The sequence below is a fragment of the Festucalex cinctus genome, chromosome 5 (genome assembly GCF_051991245.1).
Source record: "Festucalex cinctus isolate MCC-2025b chromosome 5, RoL_Fcin_1.0, whole genome shotgun sequence".
Classification (NCBI taxonomy): domain Eukaryota; kingdom Metazoa; phylum Chordata; class Actinopteri; order Syngnathiformes; family Syngnathidae; genus Festucalex; species Festucalex cinctus.
The window spans coordinates 12,765,762-12,785,261 of record NC_135415.1 but is presented as its reverse complement, the minus strand read 5'-3'; the positions used below and the strand labels follow the sequence as shown (position 1 = coordinate 12,785,261).

Here is a 19,500-nt window from a genome sequence, read left to right as displayed (position 1 = left end):
TTCATCTTTTTTCTGGCAACTACAAAAATTTGGATTGTGACATTTAAAAATAGATATATTTATTTATTCATTTTTATCTAAAGCATTACTTCATTTGAAGAATATTTTATCTAAAAAACCCCAAAACATCTAAATATGTTTAAAAAAAAAAAAGTATTCATTTCAATTTTGTGGCTTCAGAGTAGTTATTAAAAAAAAATAATAATTTGATAGTCTGTAGATAGTCGGCCATCCAGTAACTGGGTTGTTGCTGTTTTCTGAATTTGTTTTTCTGTTGACGGTGCACTGAATTACCTTATTTTAATGATCATAATGTGTACGACGTATATGATAGATGCCTGCACCCTCTGCAGTTGAGTAAATAAACGCCCACGAGTGGTTTTTTTTTTTGTTCTCACGCTGAAGACTCCTAAGGTCGTCCAGAAGCAGGAAAAGAGGTAAGAAAAAAAATGGAGTGGAGGAGATCACGTGACCGCGGTTATTTCCTGCTGCACTCACTTGCGCTGCCTGGCCGCCACAAGCAGCTCCTCCGCGGCGCTGTGCTCCCTCCTCGGACTCGCTCACACGCTCGCCCCGCCAAGGCCTCCGTCGAGCTCCACACGGACTCAAAACTTATCGTCACCCCCTTTTTTTCCCCTCTTGGACTCACGCGTGGAGGGTGAACACAAAGAAAAAGAAACCCACCACCAGAAGCGCTTTTATTATGGCGACAGCGGCGATGTCTGCCCCGGCCGGCGGTGGCCCCTGCCCCGGCCCGGGGACCGAGCTGGTGCGCGGACAGACGTTCGACGTCGGGCCTCGCTACAGCAATCTGTCGTACATCGGCGAGGGAGCCTACGGGATGGTGTGGTGAGTGAGGCCGCGCGCCAACGTCCCCCGAAGCCGCCTAACATAATCCAGGGACCCGCCGCCGCCGTAACACACCTCCGGGTTAGCCAATTAGCTTAGCCACAACACGGCTAAAACGCTGTGTTTGGTTTGCTAGCCGTTGCCACTACCGCGTCAAAAACCGTCAAATTCAATGCTGCATTCCCGGTAAATGACACACATTTTGCCGTATTTGTATCCGTACATAGAGACAGCTCAGCGTGACTTTATTTAAAGCTAAAATGTGTTTGCTTGTGTTTTTTTTTTAGTTGAACTCTTGGCGTAATCAACAGATTTCCTTGTTAGGAAAGTGATTTAATCGCTGCTGCTGCTGCTGGGTGTTTTTTTCTTTTCTTTTTTTTTTTTCGTTTGCGCCAATGAAGTGAATTTATTACAGTTAGAGATTTAACAGATAATGCATTTTAACGGCGAATTATCAGAAAAGGTGGCGAGTAAAACAAACATTTTCATTCATAAGTAGGGGCGTGAATTGCCTGGTACCTGACGATTCGATTCGCATCACGATTCAATCCGAAACCAATTAATCCCCAATACGAGTATAAATCAATTGTTGTGTTTTGTTTTGTTTTACTCAAATTTAGAAAATACTAATCAGTAATTTTGTCCATGTACACTGTAAGATTTGTATAAAAATGTATTTATTTGTCTGAAACTTCAGTCTTATAACTGAGCCACTGTTTTTAACGAACAGGTTGTAATCTGTTTGTTTCAACAGCATTGAAATCAAATATTAAGGCTTAATGTTCAATTAATATAACATTCTTCCGTACTTAACGTTTGAACCCTAACCTTAAGTAAGACCATAGTTTGTTGAATATTTTTCCATAAAAAAATTGTTTAAAAATCGATTTGGCTGCCTATTGAATCTATTCGAGCATTGTGCGCTGATATCGCGATATATTGCCAAATTGATTATTTTATTTATTTTTTTTCAACACCCCTACACCTACTCATAAGTTTGGTGGTGTGTATCCAAATCGTGTCTACATGTAGCCATTACAATTATATCGAAAAAGGCGAATCGAGTACTGGGATTATTTCAGATTTGTATACGACTCATTATTTGGATTGCAGGGAACAAATGTTGCATAAGATATGTATGCCATTTAAGTTGAGCAAAAGCTGTGAGTAGTGTTGTTCCGATACCGTTTTTTGGCTCCCGATACCGATACCCAGGTTTGCAGTATCGGCTGATACCGATACCATACCGATACTTAAGGTTGTTTTTTTTTCTCAACATGAAAAAGATGTCCTGCCATTGGTTCAGAGCATTCAAGGGCCAATAGGTTATCTTAGATCGGCATGCAGTGAACATGTCACATACCAGTGAATGTCGTGCACCAGCAAGACACAAAATGCTGCATTCAAAATCCTATATTAGCGTTGGAATTAATGGTATCGGCATGTTACTTGTGAGTAGTCACCGATACCGATACCACTTTTTTTTAATGCAGTATCGGCACCTCTGCCGATACCAGTATCGGTATCGGAACAACACTGGCTATGAGTAGCTTTTTTGCACAAGCTATGTATGTGACATTTACTGGCATTTGTGGATTACTTAGCATTAGCTTGCTAGCATTAGCATGCTGACTAGAGGAGTGGAGTAAGTTTGTGTGAGTGAGTGAGTGAGTGGAGAGGGAGGGAGGGGGAAAAAAAAAAGAGAGACCACACGGGTGCATCAAGCACAAATTATGCTAGATGCATAATAAAATGGTGTCACACTATAAAAATGAAACAATTGAATATGTAACTGACTGACATGTTCCATGACAATGTCTAATATTAAAAAAAAAACAAAAAACAACAACAGTAGTCTCACTGGATTGTTTGTAATGTGAATATGCTTGCGTCTGGGATTGGCTGAAAGGGAGTGCCGCATGGCAAAACATTACGTAGACTTGCGCAATCAAATTGAGAGCCAAAGCAAAAGTAATATGATGAAAAATGTTAAGATTTTTTTGCTGTAAATTATGAGACAGAAAATACACAAATGTTATGAAAAAATAAGATGATCGTTTTGGCGGGTGAAAAAAGGCAAAAATAGTGAATGAGTGAAATAAATATTTTGAAGCAGACATTTCATGACTATTACAAAAATATAGAAAAAAATATATAAAAATATTTAAAAAAATGGAAATATTAGTTCTTTTTTACTTGAGTAATATTCTTTTACCACAAATACTACTGTTAGGCAAATATTTACAATTGAAAAATACTCAAATTAGGAAATGATTGTTAATATTTCAAAACATTTAGAAAAATATTGCCGGAAAGAATACAGAATTGTGACGTTCCCACTGTTAATCATGCTGTCTTCTAATATTCCAGATTATTATTTTTTCAACCAAAATTTTGGTTAAATCCCTTTTGTAGTTTGCACTAGTGCAGCACGTTAGATTTATCAGTTAAAGGAGGTTCACTCGTCCATAGAAATGTTATCACGATGGTTATCTTTATGAGCGGCGCACGTTAAACAGTCTCTTGTGTGTCTGTGTGGCCTGCCATTGTTGTTCTGAATATGATGTAACGTCCTTAACATTTTTTAACAATATTGTGACCCTTTTTAAATATCGGCAACCTCCCCACAATATCGTGATAATTATCGTATCGTGAGCTTCATATCGTGATAATATTGCATCGTGACGTTTGGATGTCGTTAAATCCCTACTGTTTATTTGGCAAAGGTAATTATTTGTTTTGTTTTAAAAATGTATCTACACAGGGCTCTACACTAACTTTTCCACTACTAGCACTGGTGCGAGTAACATTTTTAGTTGCTCGCACAGCACAGGATTTCGTTGCAACATTTTTTGTGGAGGTGCAGCATGACCTTAGGCATACGCAACTCGATATATTTGCAAAATATTTCATTGGAACAGGTTTGCCTGCAACAGCAGTGGCTATAAAAACAAGTCAATAATTTCGTATAAGTTAACGTATAACTTTTATATACCGTATTTTTATGCCTTTGGTGAAGACCGGTGGGTGCCTTTGGTTCTCTCTCGCAAAATGCGTTGCTGTTGGTCAATCAGATGACAGGTGACGACGGCCCCTCTCGCCCCCGACGACCGGCGCTGCAGAACCACTGCCGAAAGGCTTCTAAACAGCGGTTACAACGGAACCGCTCGGCCCCGAAAGAGTCCCATGGAGGTATGCGGGGACAAAAAAATGCAGCTTCCGTGTGGAACCGGTCCGGTGGAAAAGCGCCATATTACATATGTTTGTATGTAAATTGTAGTCTGAACGGTGCGCGTGTACACGTATGCTTTGCCGATCAGGAAGTAGCCAGCCAATAACATTGCAGCGGCTCATGTTTCACTCAAATACTCTTGGATTGAGTCGGCCCACGGCTGAGCGCTCTCGTTTCTCGTACGGGAGAGCCAGAGGAGGACACAGTGACTTTCGAATGTACGTTTTAAACATAGTGCAGAGGGAGCATTAATGCACTTGCGCCGCGGCATTTTTGTTCACTAGCACGCACTTGAAAGTTACCCGCATATGCGAGTGAAATGCTCGCACTGTCGAGCCCTGCTATATATTACTCCTTTCAACAATATTTAAAAAAACAAAACTGATATGGAATTTTTGAGGCAGATATCGATCCTGATATTTGGCAGGAAATTCCGATAATTGAATAATCAGCCGATTTAAAAATAAATTAAATAAGTCGAGCACCTTTTACTTACGTACTTTCCGTACCTTATCGCATACAACAATAAAGATATTACCTACAGTACATATGTTAACATTGGATTCTTTTACAGTACTTTGTTTAGTATTCATTCAACTTTACAACAGAGAGAGAAACCCATAAAAACTAGACTAAGTGCAATTTCTGGAGAAATTGCGTGGGAATGCTGAAAGCTGAATGCTATTAGCTGAAAGCTAAGATTTGAATCCATGTGGAATGCTTATGAAGTAAATTGAGAGATAAATTATGAAATTATAATCTCATGGACTTTACCAACTGTATGGAAGTGGGCGTGGAAAGTGATAAAAAGTTCCATGTCTGTTCCATTGAAAATTAATGGGGAAAAGTTGATATTAAATGTTAAATTGTGCACATACTGTAAGTAATGTGGATTCAACAATGTGTACCCCGGGAGGCGTGAATTTTTTAAGCTAGTTAAAATTTGAACAATGTAATTTGTAAGTATTATGTGGGAGTTGTTATGCGGCAGAAAAAGTGTGGAGAATAAAAATCACAATGACATATGTGGGAATGCTGAAAAGCATTCCCAAAATAAGCAGATTTTTTTTGTCCTTTTTTTTTTTCTTTTCTTCTTCTTTCTAAATCAGATTTTTTGCAGGGGAGGAGATGTTTCAATGCAGTTATCTTTATGTTGTAATTAGGACTGCACAATATATAAAAAAATATTGATATCGCGATATTGGCCCATGCAAAATGCATATCGCAAAGACATGCAATAAGTTTCATATGGCATTTTATGCTTCTATCTGAATTTAACCAGTCAGACGTAAACTAAAATGTGCACCGCCATCCAATAGTTGATTATCGAGAGGTAATTACAATTAACTAAGACATTGAGTTTGTTTATTTTTGCTGCATAATAAAAATGTAATTCTTTCATTAGATAATAAAAATGTCATTACATTCAGAACATGGTAAATATCGCAATAATATCGCTATTGCTATATTTAGCAACTATATCGCATATCGCATTTTTCCAATATCGTGCAGCCCTAGCTGTAATGTGGAAAAAACAAAAAAAGATTTTTGACTCTTTTAAAATCTAATTTCAACCAATTTGGTCGACCGATTAAAAGGGGTGGGAACCTCTGGCTACTTCATGATACGATACGATACGCGATACAAGGCTCATGGTAACGATGATCTCACGATATGACGATACCGCGATTATCGATATATTGCTCAGGTAATACATCCACAATAATCTATGATAAAACTAATCATAGTAATAATAATTAATAATAATAATAGTAATAATAATAAATAATAATAATAATAAATAATAATAATAAATAAAGAAATATAAAAAATATGAAATAAATACAAAATTCTAAAAACAATCATTCATAGTATTATAATGAAAATAATACAAATAAATACAATATAAATACGTAATATAATATAAATATATATAATTATATCTAAAAATATAAATAAATATCTACTACTACTTCTACTACTACTACTACTACTACTACTACTAATAATAATAATAATAACTTAAAAAAAAAAAAAAAAAAAAACTAAACTCATGAGTCTTCTTCACCTGAGGACTTGCGTCCATTTCTCCGCCACTCTTATGAGCCGCTCCCCCTAGTGGGCCGCCAAGCAATTGCTCAATAAGTCACAAACAAAGGAGCCATTATAGTGGCTGTATATTAACTACAAATATCGAGATACTTGCGTGGACGTATCGATAATCTATTGGGAGACAAAATATCACGATTTATCCCGATAGATATATCGTCACACTCCTACCAATTCATCTGTCAGGCCCTGTTTATTTTGTCATTACTTGTGTAATTTTACTCATGTACAAACAGTTGACTTGATGAAACTATGAAAAATGTTCACAATTTTGCTGAAAATTGCATTTTGTCTTTGATATCAGAATTTGTGATGCTTGGTATCATTTTTCCTTTCTCAAACGGCGCTGTCCAATCATGTCACTCTTGACTTAATTTTCAAGAAGCAAAAAGTATATTTTCTTTCCATGCATTTGTTGCCAAGTGACAGCCGGGTTCTACAGCAGCACGTGTGTTTTTTTTGTTTTTAAACAAAAGCCGAGCAACAGTGTACTTGGCCGCACAGAGGCCACATTCAAATATTTCCACCCTGACAAAAATGTCCCAATTGTGACTTTGGTTCCTTCGTTAAAGCTGAAGCTAAATTCTTAACGTCGCCTCGCTGCCCCTCGTCGATGCCTCGCACTGCTGCTGTCCTCTTAAAACGCCATTGTGGCCCTCGTCTCTATGGCAACCGCTCTATCTGTGACATCATTAGCACCCCCTCGCCCTTCCAGCCAATAGCAAAGAATGAGAGGATGAGGAGGAAATGTCGTTTGTGAGAATGCGCCCGACAGGCCTGCATAAACATTTACACATAAACGTTACCTATTCGCTCATCATCATTCATATTGGGAGATTTACAAATAGAATAGTTTGGAATAGACAAGTAGGCAAGTAATGATTATCGGTCCCGATATTTGGCATTTTGACAATTATTATTATTTTTTTCATCTGAAGGCCGATAAAGCTGGTATCTCACAGAGATGTGAATGCTTGCGAATGTAGCGAATTTGGGGTTTTCAACAGGAATTGTATGAGTTTTTAATTTGTCGTAAACACATTTGGAACATATTCAGACAATTTTTCACTGCGAAATCTTTTGAAACCTTTCACGAACACTTAAAAAAACAAAAAAAACAAATGAGCTTTTTATTTAAAAAATAAAAAATTTAAATCAAGAAATTATGTTGAAATTTTAGAAATTTTTTTTTACAGTAAAAATATTTAGGGATCTATTTACTTGCTTTGTAATTTTTATAATTTTTTTAATTTAGCTTAACACATGCTAATGACTAGGTGTGTGACGATATATCTATCGGGATAAATCGCGATATTTTGTCTGCCGATAGATTATCAATACGTCTACGTAATTATTGCCCATATTTGTAGTTAATATACAGCCACCATAACAGCTCCATTGTTCGTGACTTATTGAGCAATTACTTGGCGGGCCACTACGGGGGAAGCGCCTCATAAGAGTGGCGGGGAAATGGACGGAAGTTTTCAGGTGAAGAAGACACATGAGCTGAGTTTTTTTTGTTTTGTTTTTTTCTTATAGAAATTTATTTATTATTATTATTATTATTATGATTACTGTTATTTGTACATATATATATTTTTACATTATGTATTTATATTTATTTGTATTGTTTTCATTATATTGTGAATTATTTTTTAATTTTATTTTTATATTTATTTTATTTTTATTTATTTATTTATGTTATTCTTCTTCTTATTATTATTATTATTATTTTATGATTAGCTTTATTGTGGATTTATTACCTGAGCAATATATTGATAATCGTAGTATCGTCATATCGTGAGATAATCGTTATCGTGAGCCTTGTATCGTGTATCGTATCGTATCGTATCGTATCGTGAGGTAGCCAGAGGTTCCCACCCCTACTAATGGCTCTGCAATTTTTGTTATCATTTTTTAAAACAAATTTGTCAACATAGTTAGTTTTTTTTTTTTTTTTCTATTGTACCGCAAATGAATATCGGCTTGAAATATCGGTTATCGGCCTCCTTGACTACTAATAATCTGAATCTATATCGGCCTTGAAAAAAAACCATATCGGTCTATCACACTAGTACTGATACCAGGTATCAGCATCGGGTCGATACTGGCCTTAGATTGGGATATTGGATACTCGCAGAGGCAGCCGATACCGGACACAATAAAATCTTGCATTGATGAATTCATAACCATTTATGTTTATATTCATTGCACTATTTAATAAAAATTGCTCTACTTCAATTGAAACCTGTTCAGAAAGCTTAGTTGGCTTAAGTTGTCCGTTTTTTTTTTCTTTTAGGGTTTTATATACATTGTAATTATGTTTTAAATTTTACAAAAATGTTCAGAAATGTGAAGATTAGTCTAAAAAATATGTCAAAAAAAAGAAAAAAGAATCGTGATTAAAATCGAGATCGTGAAATTACTTTTTTACCATATTGCCCACGCCTATTCCTTAGCTTGTTCTTTGCTTTCAGGTAACATAACGAGCAGGTGGCTGCGTCGGCTCGCGATGCGTTCAAAGCCTGCTCGCAAGCATCGGACTTTGCTACGGTTTTTGTTCCTTAGCGTCTCCTTGTTACCTGTATAAGTGCGGCGAGCTGCCTTCCTCCGACCCGTCCCCACGTTGTCATGGTAACCATGCCGTTACGTAATGATGCAGCGTGAAGCCTTCGCATTCCCGTCTCCATGGCAACAGTGCCGAGGATGAAGCAGGAAATGCCACATCGTCCCTCGGCAGGACGTTTTTTTTGGGGGGGGGGGGTGAATATATATATATATATATATATATATATATATATATATATATATATAATTACAATTTCATAATCATAAAAAAAATATTTATACTATTTGAGCTGTTCCAATATTCAAATATCAAATATTTGCGGACATAAATAAATATTATTATTATTATTATTATTATTATTATTATTATAAATATATATTATTATAAGTTCTGTTTGGTCCAAAAGGAACTTATATAATTATAGTGTTGCTACATTTTTTTATTGGTCTTAATATTTTTAAATGCTTAAATATTTCCCAGTTTTATACCAAAAAAAAAAGCAATTGTTTCAATAATCGTGATTTCAATTATTGCCAAAATAATCGTGATTAATATTTTTTCAATAAACGAGCAGCCACACACAGGCGCATTTTCAGTTGGATAACTCAGATTGACTTTATTTAATTTGCCGCTCGATAGGTGGGTGGGCCCTCTTAACTTCTGCCATATTGACAGGCTGGCGTAATGATAAGTTGATAATTTTCAGTTCATAATTGTCTCGCAGCTCAACTTCCTGTTTTGATTTGACCAAACTAGTCGGGCGTGAAATCGTGCCAAAAACTCTTTCTGGGTGCAGCCAGCAAATCAAACGACGCCTCAGTTGCTTTTCGTGATGACAGACACAGCGCATGATCTCATTTGTCCCTGATTGATATGCTGATGGATCAATGACGTCAATTGATGGAATGCGCAAAATGAAATGAGACATTCAGGAAACGATCTCGTTAACTCTCGTTAGTAATCCAAGATTTCTCATCATACCCAGGCAGATTATTTTCCAATTTTTTTCTATTATTTTTAGATACATTTTTGCACCACATTTTCCATGGGTTGAATGTTTATCAGCATCTACGGAGAATTTTTTACAACGGAGAAAAATCTGCTTTTTTTGGGGGGGGGTGTGAATGTTTAAATGTCAGTATTTTTCTTATGTTGTAATGTGTTAATCCATCCATACATTTTTGGAACCAACTATGTAAATTTTAAAAAAATCTGGCAAAGTCAGCCAATTGTTTTATTATTATTATTATTATTATTGCCTCAAAAATATGTCACTATCTTTGTCATATGTTGTGTTAACCCATCCATACATTTTTTGAACAGACTATGTTAATATGTAATTTATAACTATGTAAATTAAAAAAAAAATCTGGCAAAATCAGCCAATTGTTTTATTATTATTATTATTATTATTATTATTATTATTGCCTCGAAAATATGTCAGTATCTTTGTCATCCATACATTTTATGACTAGACTATGTAAATTTACAAAAAACAATCTGCCAAAATCAGCCAATTGTTTTATTATTATTATTATTATCATTATTATTATCATCATTATTATTATTATTGCCTCAAAAATATAATAATGTAATGTGTTAATCCATCCATCCATTTTATGTAAATAAAAAAATCTGACAAAATCAACCAATTTTATTATTATTATTATTATTATCATAATCATTATCATTATTATTGCCTAAAACAAAGTCAGTATCTTTTGTCTTATGTTATAATGGGTTAATCCATCCATACATTTTATGAACTGACCATAAATTAAAAAATAATATGGCAAAATTAGCCAATTGTTTTATTATTAATAATATTATTATTGCTTCAAAAAAATCGGTTTTGATTGTGCCTAGTACAAATACATTGAAAAGATGAGCATGTTAGCATCATGCTGAGTGCAACACAAGCGGCCGTCAGTATCTTGCAGCTCTGCCTCCCACACACACACACACACACACACACACACACACACACGTTTCCTCCCACACACGCACGCACGCACGCACACATGAACGCCTTCTCCCACACACACGCACGCACATTCTTCACAGCCAAGTGGAAAGGAAGGTCAGTCACATTTCCCTGGCAGAAGGCTGGCACGGCGCTGTTTACATTTGCCCGTCGCCATGGCAACCACTTTTCTTCTTCTGTCACACAATGTGGGCGTTCTTCGCTATCTGCGCTGTTTTAAAAAAATATATAAAAAATAAAACACACAGCCGGTGGGGGCGAAGAAACCAGGAGCGGTCGTAGTAATAGTAGTCGTGTTTGTCTGCGTTCTCGTTACATCAGAGCGCTCGCATGATATATTGCTCGTTGATGAAAAAAAACAAAAAAACAAAAAAAAAAAATGAACAAAAAAAAAAAAACGTATCCAAAGTGTATGAGGCGACCATTTTGTTTGTTCTATGGCCTGTTAGTTGAATAGTGCGAAAATACGACAACGTGCGCAAAAGTTTGTGGGCCTGATTGCGAAATAGTCACTTAAATTATCAAATAATTAATTAATTTGAAATATTTATAGTGGTTTGAAGTTGCGTTAATATCAAATCATTTTGGTAATTTGTTTGCTTAGTTATTTTTTTGCATTTTATTATTCAGTTAATAGTTAAATAAATATTTTTTCATAATTAATAAATTTCATCATGTATTTAAGTAGAATTAGCTAACAATTATTTAAAGAAAAAAAAAGAACGATATCTTAGTAATGGCTTTGATTTTTATCTACAATTTAATGAATAAAAAAAGTTTAAATAGAAAGTAAAATGTTTTAAATATATACAATTTCTTTCAATTCATAGTATTTGCATTAGTTATAACTAATTATATTTTATTAACTAAAATGTCAAAAACATCTAAAAAAATAGTATTATTATTCAAAGTGAATCAATAATTAAATACAAATATTTTTTTCACAATTAATACATTTTATCATGCATTTAAGTAGAATTAACTAACCAGTTATTTAATTCAAGAAAAAAAATAGTTATCTTAGTGACTTAGATTTTTATCTACAATTTAATTAATTTAAAAAATTGGTCTAAAAAACGTCATGTTAATAATATTTCAATTCATTCTATTTGCATTAGTTATAACTACCGGTAATTATATTATTAACAAACAAATGTTAAATAGATCTTTAAAAAAAAGTTTTGCCAAGTTTAGTTTTATGACCCCCATTTACCAAAGAATGTAGTGAGAGAGACTAATTTAAAAAATACAGCAAAATTTTGGGCAGCACCGCCCTCTGCCTTCGACTGAAAAGGACGTCAAAATTCCCTCGGGCGCGCGTTGCAAATGTAAATCCCAGGTGACTCACGACTGTTTGTTTCCCCCCCACCCCCCTTTCCCTCCCAGCTCGGCGTACGACCGCGACAACAAGCTCCGCGTGGCCATCAAGAAGATCAGCCCCTTCGAGCACCAGACGTACTGCCAGCGCACGCTGCGCGAGATCAAGATCCTCCTGCGCTTCAAGCACGAGAACATCATCGGAATCAACGACATCATACGCACGCCCACCATCGATCAGATGAAGGATGTGTATCCTTTGTAGTCGTCCCATACTTCTACAGCCCATTCAAAAATGATTACTACACTTTTATCTTAACAGAAGATGACTCAAGAAGCACAAGAACCAAAACATCTCACGCAGCAGAATGGTTAGAGCCAGTCTGCTGAGGCCGCCATGTTTTCTGTTGAGAAATGATTGCAAACTTGACCACACCTACTCGGCAATCTTCCACTCACACACACACACACACATAGACAAACAAGTACACGGTGTTCCAACTATGTTTTGCATTTGCATTATCAGTGTTGGAACTACGGGCGTGGAAAACAAATAAAAAGTGAGGGTGAGGAGGGGATTTTTTTTTTTTCCCCCCATAGAGTGCCGTAGTGAATTGTATCAGTCAGTTCCTCTCCTCGCGAACCTTGAACTGAGTGTCTTCTCGCCTTTTTGTCGTGTTTAATAAATGTCAAACAGGCAAATCTGACAGTTTTCCTCAACTGACGTCTCCCAGTTACATCGTGCAGGACCTGATGGAGACGGACCTGTACAAGCTGCTGAAGACCCAGCACCTGAGCAACGACCACATCTGCTACTTCCTCTACCAGATCCTGCGAGGCCTCAAGTACATCCACTCGGCCAACGTGCTGCACCGTGACCTCAAGCCCTCCAACCTCCTGCTCAACACCACCTGCGATCTCAAGGTACCACCCGACTTTTTTTTTTTTTTTTTTTTTTGTCCATTTGGTTTTTTTTTTTTTGCGTCCTCCTCACCGCCGTCCTCCGCCGGTCCTCAGATCTGCGACTTCGGTCTGGCCCGCGTGGCCGACCCGGACCACGACCACACCGGCTTCCTGACGGAGTACGTGGCCACACGCTGGTACCGAGCGCCCGAGATCATGCTCAACTCCAAGGTGCGCTTGTTTCTGATCTAAGTGACAGGGACTGTGATGGAAAAAAGTGACTTGGGAATATCTTGTATGCAAATTGTGACGTCAAAGTGAGGCTAATTTGCATAACTTGGTTATGTTATGTTAAAGTTTAAATGTTAACATTAAGACAAATTAAATTATTTGAAACACTATAATTATGCCAGTTCCTTTTGGATGAAACAAAATTTATTAAATTAATTTATTAAATGTTAAAAAAGGTGCAAATGTATCAATTTAAACAAGTCAGAATTTTTTTATATTTTTTATTTTATTTTATTTTTGCAATTATGCTGATTTTGTAATTGTGGAGTGTAATAATTGAAATTGTAATTGAATTTTGATGAATTGCGCATTTCGATTAAGGTCCTAGCACTGGCGCAAATAGTGAAATGTCACAATTTAGTGCCTCAAAGTGGTTTATAATTGCCTATAGGTGGCACATTGAGGCGGCAAAGCACTACTTTTCTGGGACGTGGCTTGACAAAATGATGTGTATCCCTTCATTGGATCGTACTGTAAAAGAAACTATTTACCTAGGGCTGGGAAAAATAAATAATTTGAATTATTGATGGCAAAAGAGCATAATTTTGAACCAATCGGGGGAGCAACCGCATTATACACAAGAACAGAGGGAAAGAAAAAGTTTTTAAGGGTTATTTTTGTACGTATTATACACACGGGTGCGTGCTATTCACCGTAATTCAACCCGATTTTGATTTGTTATGGAACATCAATTCTTCTTAAATATCAAGGAAATATCAGGTCTTTCATAAATGTAAGGAAACACTTTTGACTTCATGTGAACAGTACTTTTCAAGAAAACCGTAAAATACAAAGAAATGTGGCCTTTAAAAGGGATACTTGATTCATTGAGCCATTTTCAGCAGTAAAAATTTTTTTTTTTTTCATAATTAATGTGCTAACTTAATTATTTTTCATGTACAATTAATACCTTTTAAAAAGTAAGTTTTCTACTTGCTTTCGACTGATGATGACATCACCTGTGCTGAGGAAGAAGGTAACAACCAATCATGGCTCAGTTTGCTGACCAAACCCAGAAAACAGGTGAGCCATGATTGGCCGTTACCTACTTCCTCGGCACAGGTGATGTCATCTTCAGGTGATAGCAAGTAGAAAAGTTACTTTTTAAAGGTGTATTAATTGTACATGAAAAATAATGACCTTACTAATTCATTCTGGATAAAATATTTACTTTTCACTGCTGAAAGATGGCCGTCTGCATTTGTAAAAATGTTTCCCGGTTTGACTTCCAGGGCTACACCAAGTCCATCGACATCTGGTCTGTGGGCTGCATCCTGGCTGAGATGTTGTCCAACCGGCCCATCTTTCCTGGGAAGCACTACCTGGATCAGCTCAACCACATTCTGGGTACAAGCAAGTTTTTCTTTCTTTCTTTCTTTCTTTCTTTCTTTCTTTCTTTCTTTCTTTCTTTCTTTTTTCTTTCTTTCTTCTTTCTTTCTTTTTTCTTTCTTTCTTTTTTCTTTCTTTCTTTTTCTTTCTTTCTTTTTCTTTCTTTTTTCTTTCTTTCTTTTTTCTTTCTTTCTTTTTTCTTTCTTTCTTTTTTCTTTCTTTTTTCTTTTTTTCATTTTTTCTTTCTTTATTTTTTCTTTCTTTTTCTTTTTTCTTTCTTTTTCTTTCTTTTTTCTTTCTTTTTTTCTTTTTTCTTTCTTTCTTTTTTTTCTTTCTTTTTTCTTTTTTTCTTTCTTTCTATCTTTTTTCTTTCTTTCTTTCTTTCTTTCTTTCTTTTTCTTTCTTTCTTTTTTTCTTTCTTTCTTTCTGTTTCCACCTCCATCATCTCCATTGTGAATCTTGTTGCCCCCCCTTCAGGTATCCTGGGTTCTCCTTCTCAGGAGGATCTCAACTGCATCATCAACGTCAAAGCCAGGAACTATTTACTTTCTCTCCCGGTACGCTCCAAAGTAGCCTGGAACCGCCTCTTCCCCAACGCTGACGCCAAAGGTAGGACACGTTGGAAATGCACAAAGTTTAAAAAAATAAAAAAATAAAAAATCTTCAGCACGCTCAGTGCATGCTTACGATGTATGCGTCATATAATTGTGATCGCCAGTTATTCACGATGGCTGCCTCCTTTGCAAAATCAAAATAAACTCAGTGACGAAAAATAATCCATTGAGTTAAAAAATAAAATAAAAAGAATGCAGAAGTGCCTGGTGTTTGGTAAAGCCTTTGTTGACCAACTAAAATTCACTAAATAATTTCAGAAACAAAATTTTTATAATGTATTTTTTTTTTTTAAACGATAACTGAAAATACATTTTACATTTATAAAACTTAAACTATAATTATAGCAAAAATGTCCTTCCGTTTTCATCTTCATCAATCAGATTCGTGCTTCAGCTTTCTGGTTTGGATTTAAATTAATTTTGGTATTTGGTGACTTTTTTGGAGTACACAATACTTGTGGTGTTATTGTATTTTATTTTTTTAATTATTTTTTGTATCTTGCACTTGACAAATTCTTCATATTTAAAAACAATGAATGCAAAAACTAAAAATTTTAACTAAAATTATATATATATAAAAAATTAAAAAAAACTGCATAGAAAACGCATTAAACTCAATTTGGTATTAATTACCTGCCAAAACTAAATAAAAAGTAGCTAATGAAAAATCCAAAATGATGTAAAGACTTTTTATTTTTTATGTGCACGAACTAGATCAACAATGGTTGATCAAACGCCTCAAATAATTTGATTTGATTTGATAATTTGATGTGGATGCTAAAGCTCTCTGCAGTGAAGCGTTGCTCTGAAATTTTTTCTGCATAAATATATATAAAGGACATTTTTGCTATAATTCTAGTTTAGGTTTTATAAATGTAAATGTATTTTCAGTTATTGTTAAAAAAACAAGTCAATTTTTTTCTGAAATTATTTGATAAATTTTAGTTGGTCAACAAACCACATGGTATGGTTTTACCAAACACAAGGGGCTTCTGCAGTTTTTTTTTTTTCTTTTTTAATTCGATGGCGACAACTTATTCCGAGTCACTGAACACGTAGAGTTAGAAGCAAGCCTCATTTGCTGACACCCATGTCACTCACCAGGCCAGGCTCCGCCTCTTAAATCCATACACTCGTTCACTTACTACAGTTAAAATGTGATTATGGTGACCCCAAATGGACAAAATTAATCCTTGCACGTCACATATAAATCCATTTCTGTCCGGTTACCCAATGGGTATATTTGGTCGAATATTCGATTCTCACACCAGCTCAAGCTAGCCTTATGATTTGGTATGGCTCCCTCTAGTGGACAGTTTGGCACATTGCATATATTTCAATGTTTGTGTTTTGTATCTCAGCATTGGATCTGCTGGACAAGATGCTCACCTTCAACCCCCACAAGAGGATCGAGGTGGAGGAGGCCCTAGCGCACCCCTACTTGGAGCAATACTACGACCCCACCGACGAGGTGAGTGAGGCCTCACTCACCTCATCCTCGGCGACCCATCCATCCGTCCGCCAGCGCTCTTCTGCCCCCGGCCACTGACGTTTTTGTGTTTTTTGCCGCAGCCCGTCGCCGAGGCGCCCTTCAAGTTCGACATGGAGCTGGACGACCTCCCCAAGGAGACGCTGAAGGAGCTCATCTTTGAGGAGACTGCACGCTTCCAGCCCGGGTTCCGGTCCTAACGCCTCACCCCGCAGGTCAGTAAACGTAGAGATCTGTATAATCTGTTGCCAAATTTTCATTTTAAATGCCGTGAACGTTTAATGTAACGCCTCAAACGTCCTCAGCCAGACGGACATTTTAGATACACTATTGTCTGTTGACATATGCTCTGTTGTAGGGCTGGGTCTAAAATATCAATATATCGAATCAATATTCCTTTTCATAGCCCAATATGGATTCATAAAACCATGATTCGATACTTTTAATACTTTGACTGATTTTGCAAGTCCCACAGAATATTGTGTTCTATTGCTATAAAATTATGGAACCTACCAAAGGAAAGGAAAGTCTCTACTAAAGTTAGTTTCTCTATTAAAGTCTCTACTTTCATCAGGACAAAAAAAGTATTTCTATCTGTTTCCGTTTTACAGCAATTAGCATTAGAATATAGCTTTCATCATTATTCACAAATCTGTTTAGAATTCTGAGTAATTGAGCTTGTTTTCAACATGGCCCTGGTTGATCTCTTATACTCTGCTGCCTCCTTCTGACCGTTTTTGTAATAACTACCATTGCTTCAACCATTCTCTGCAGTTCAGAGGCTGCATCAAAGCCTTCTGTATGCTCTAGCATAAATTTTTTTTTTTTTTTTTAAAACATTAAAAAAAAAAAATAAAACAAATACATCTTTGGGACACTTGAAACATTTAAAATAGAACGTATTTATACGTTTTTGGGAGCAAATGATTTCACCACTGGAACCTTCGTATAAAATCTGTCACAGGAATGTAAATCTCGTGATTTGCCAGAATGTGTTTTTTGCCACTTTACTTACATAGAGCTGTGGTTGTCATTGATTTCAATTATTATTTATGGTTTTGATCAGGTCATGTCCAATAAAAAATACATCATTAATGTAACTGTATTGGATTCAATTGTAAATGTAAATATTCATATTTTTCCGAATGCACCAAGTAAGAGTTTCTACCATTTTGCAATATTGGTAATGTCTTCCACATAAAAGTCAAATTGGTACTGCGTGAAATCCTTAGAATCGAAAATCAGTGTGAATCGAATCGATTTTGGAAATCTGAATCGATGCCCAGCCCTACTGTGTTGCAAAATGGTGGCGCGCTATTGACCATTAAAAGTGAAGACTAACATGACTTTTTTTTTTTTTTTTTTTTTTTTTTTTGGGTCCCACATAGGATTCGCCGCCAATGCCCCCTCCAAAAAAAACCAAGCACCACCACCTCCATACTGTTTTTGCTGTTTTGTTTTTTTTTTGTTTTTTTTCCCTCGTTTGTTTCCCAGAATCCTCGGCTGTTGCTCATCAAGTTCACTTTGCTCAGGAATGGCGTCAGGAATCAATCAGTCTGTCGTTCCGGGATGAGGGAGGGTGGGCCACAGGGGCTCAGCTTTTGGGGGGGGTCCATCGCAGCTCGGGGTGATTTTCATCCCCCCCCCCCTACTTTTTTTTTTTTTTTTGCCTGCACATCACGCAGACCACCCCCCACCCCCAGAAAACGAGCAATTTATGCAATGAGTCGACATCATCAGCCACAAAAAAAAAAAAAAAAAAAAAAAAAAGCAAAAGCCATGGTTCTGATGGTTCTCCTACAGAATTTTATTGTACATGAAGCTTCTGTTTTAGCCTTTGCAGGTCAGCACGGGACAGTCTTAATGTGTTTGAAAGGGAAAGAAAGAAAAACATACCCCCATAGTTTATCCTTTCTAAATAGTCAAATATGTGTTTATGTTGGGAAAGCGTCTATATTTTCCTTGTGCGTGTGTGCGTGCGTGGCCTGCTGAGAAGACAATTGTACCCCCTCTGCATGACTGTTAGCAGCTGTGTATACAAAGAGCATGTCAAGTGCCACACGGGCCTTTACCGTTACGCCTCCAACAAGGTGCTTCAGCGTCCTCGTTTTGATTTTTTTTTTTCTTTTTTTAAAGCTCGGTCGCCGTCCGCCCGGCGAGCAATCGCTACTACAAGATCTCGAGAGTCGCCTTCTGGTGTCCGTTATTGCAACACGAAAACTCTCTTGGGGAGGGAAAAAAAGGAAGGTTCCACTCCATTTTTTAGGCAGCACTTAAGGTCCAATTAGCTGGCAACTAACTTAAAAAACAAACAAACTGTGAGACATCCCGAAAACCACAAATGCTGGACAAACAAAAAAAGCATTTTATTGTAGCACTTCAAATTAGCTGCTTGCCCAGTATAGTTTGGGACACTGCTTTTTCCTCACAAATGTGAACGCAACATGAAGACAAACTCAATTCAATAGTCACCTCAAGAAATAAAGTGGATATGACAAAAAAAAAAAAAAAAAAAAATGTTTTTGTTACTGAGAACTACAGTTGGCCAACATGTTTGACATTTTGCAGACATTTTGAAATTACAAAATTAAATTAAATTAAATTAATAGTTCTCTGTGGCTAGGTTAGGTAGAAGCTAACTAACACGACCCTACTCTTGACAAATTGGTTTGGGACACATCTCTCTCTCTCTCGCTCTCTCACTCTCTTTCTCATTCTTTCTCATTCTCTCTCTCTCTCTCTCTCTCTCTCTCTCTCTCTCTCTCTCTCTCTCTCTCTCTCTCTCTCTCTCTCTCTCTCTCTCTCTCTCTCTCT

At 36.3% G+C, this 19,500-nt stretch overlaps 1 protein-coding gene across 2 annotated transcripts; it reads left to right on the top strand.

The window, feature by feature from the left end:
• The first annotated feature begins 466 nt into the window (after positions 1–466).
• mapk1 (mitogen-activated protein kinase 1) lies at positions 467–18,326 on the top strand. 2 transcript variants are annotated; one of them, XM_077521475.1, is made up of 9 exons: positions 473–849; positions 12,130–12,312; positions 12,795–12,984; positions 13,078–13,194; positions 14,487–14,601; positions 15,061–15,192; positions 16,559–16,668; positions 16,770–16,901; positions 18,075–18,324. In XM_077521475.1, the coding sequence occupies exons 1-8, from the start codon at positions 704–706 to the stop codon at positions 16,884–16,886; spliced, it is 1,110 nt and encodes a 369-aa protein (XP_077377601.1). In that variant the 5' UTR covers positions 473–703; the 3' UTR covers positions 16,887–16,901; positions 18,075–18,324. The 2 variants fall into 2 exon arrangements, with proteins under 2 accessions (XP_077377600.1, XP_077377601.1); XM_077521474.1 differs by having other exon boundaries at positions 467–849; positions 12,795–13,194; positions 18,075–18,326.
• Positions 18,327–19,500: the final 1,174 nt, after the last annotated feature.

Bases quoted from the DNA above. Each gene is read 5' to 3' on its own strand.
- mapk1 (XM_077521474.1), top strand. From the start codon at position 704: ATGGCGACAGCGGCGATGTCTGCCCCGGCCGGCGGTGGCCCCTGCCCC. The intron at 850-12,129 runs GTGAGTGAGGCC...TTTCCCTCCCAG, and splicing joins GGAGCCTACGGGATGGTGTG to CTCGGCGTACGACCGCGACA. The intron at 14,602-15,060 runs GTACAAGCAAGT...CCCCCCCTTCAG, and splicing joins TCAGCTCAACCACATTCTGG to GTATCCTGGGTTCTCCTTCT.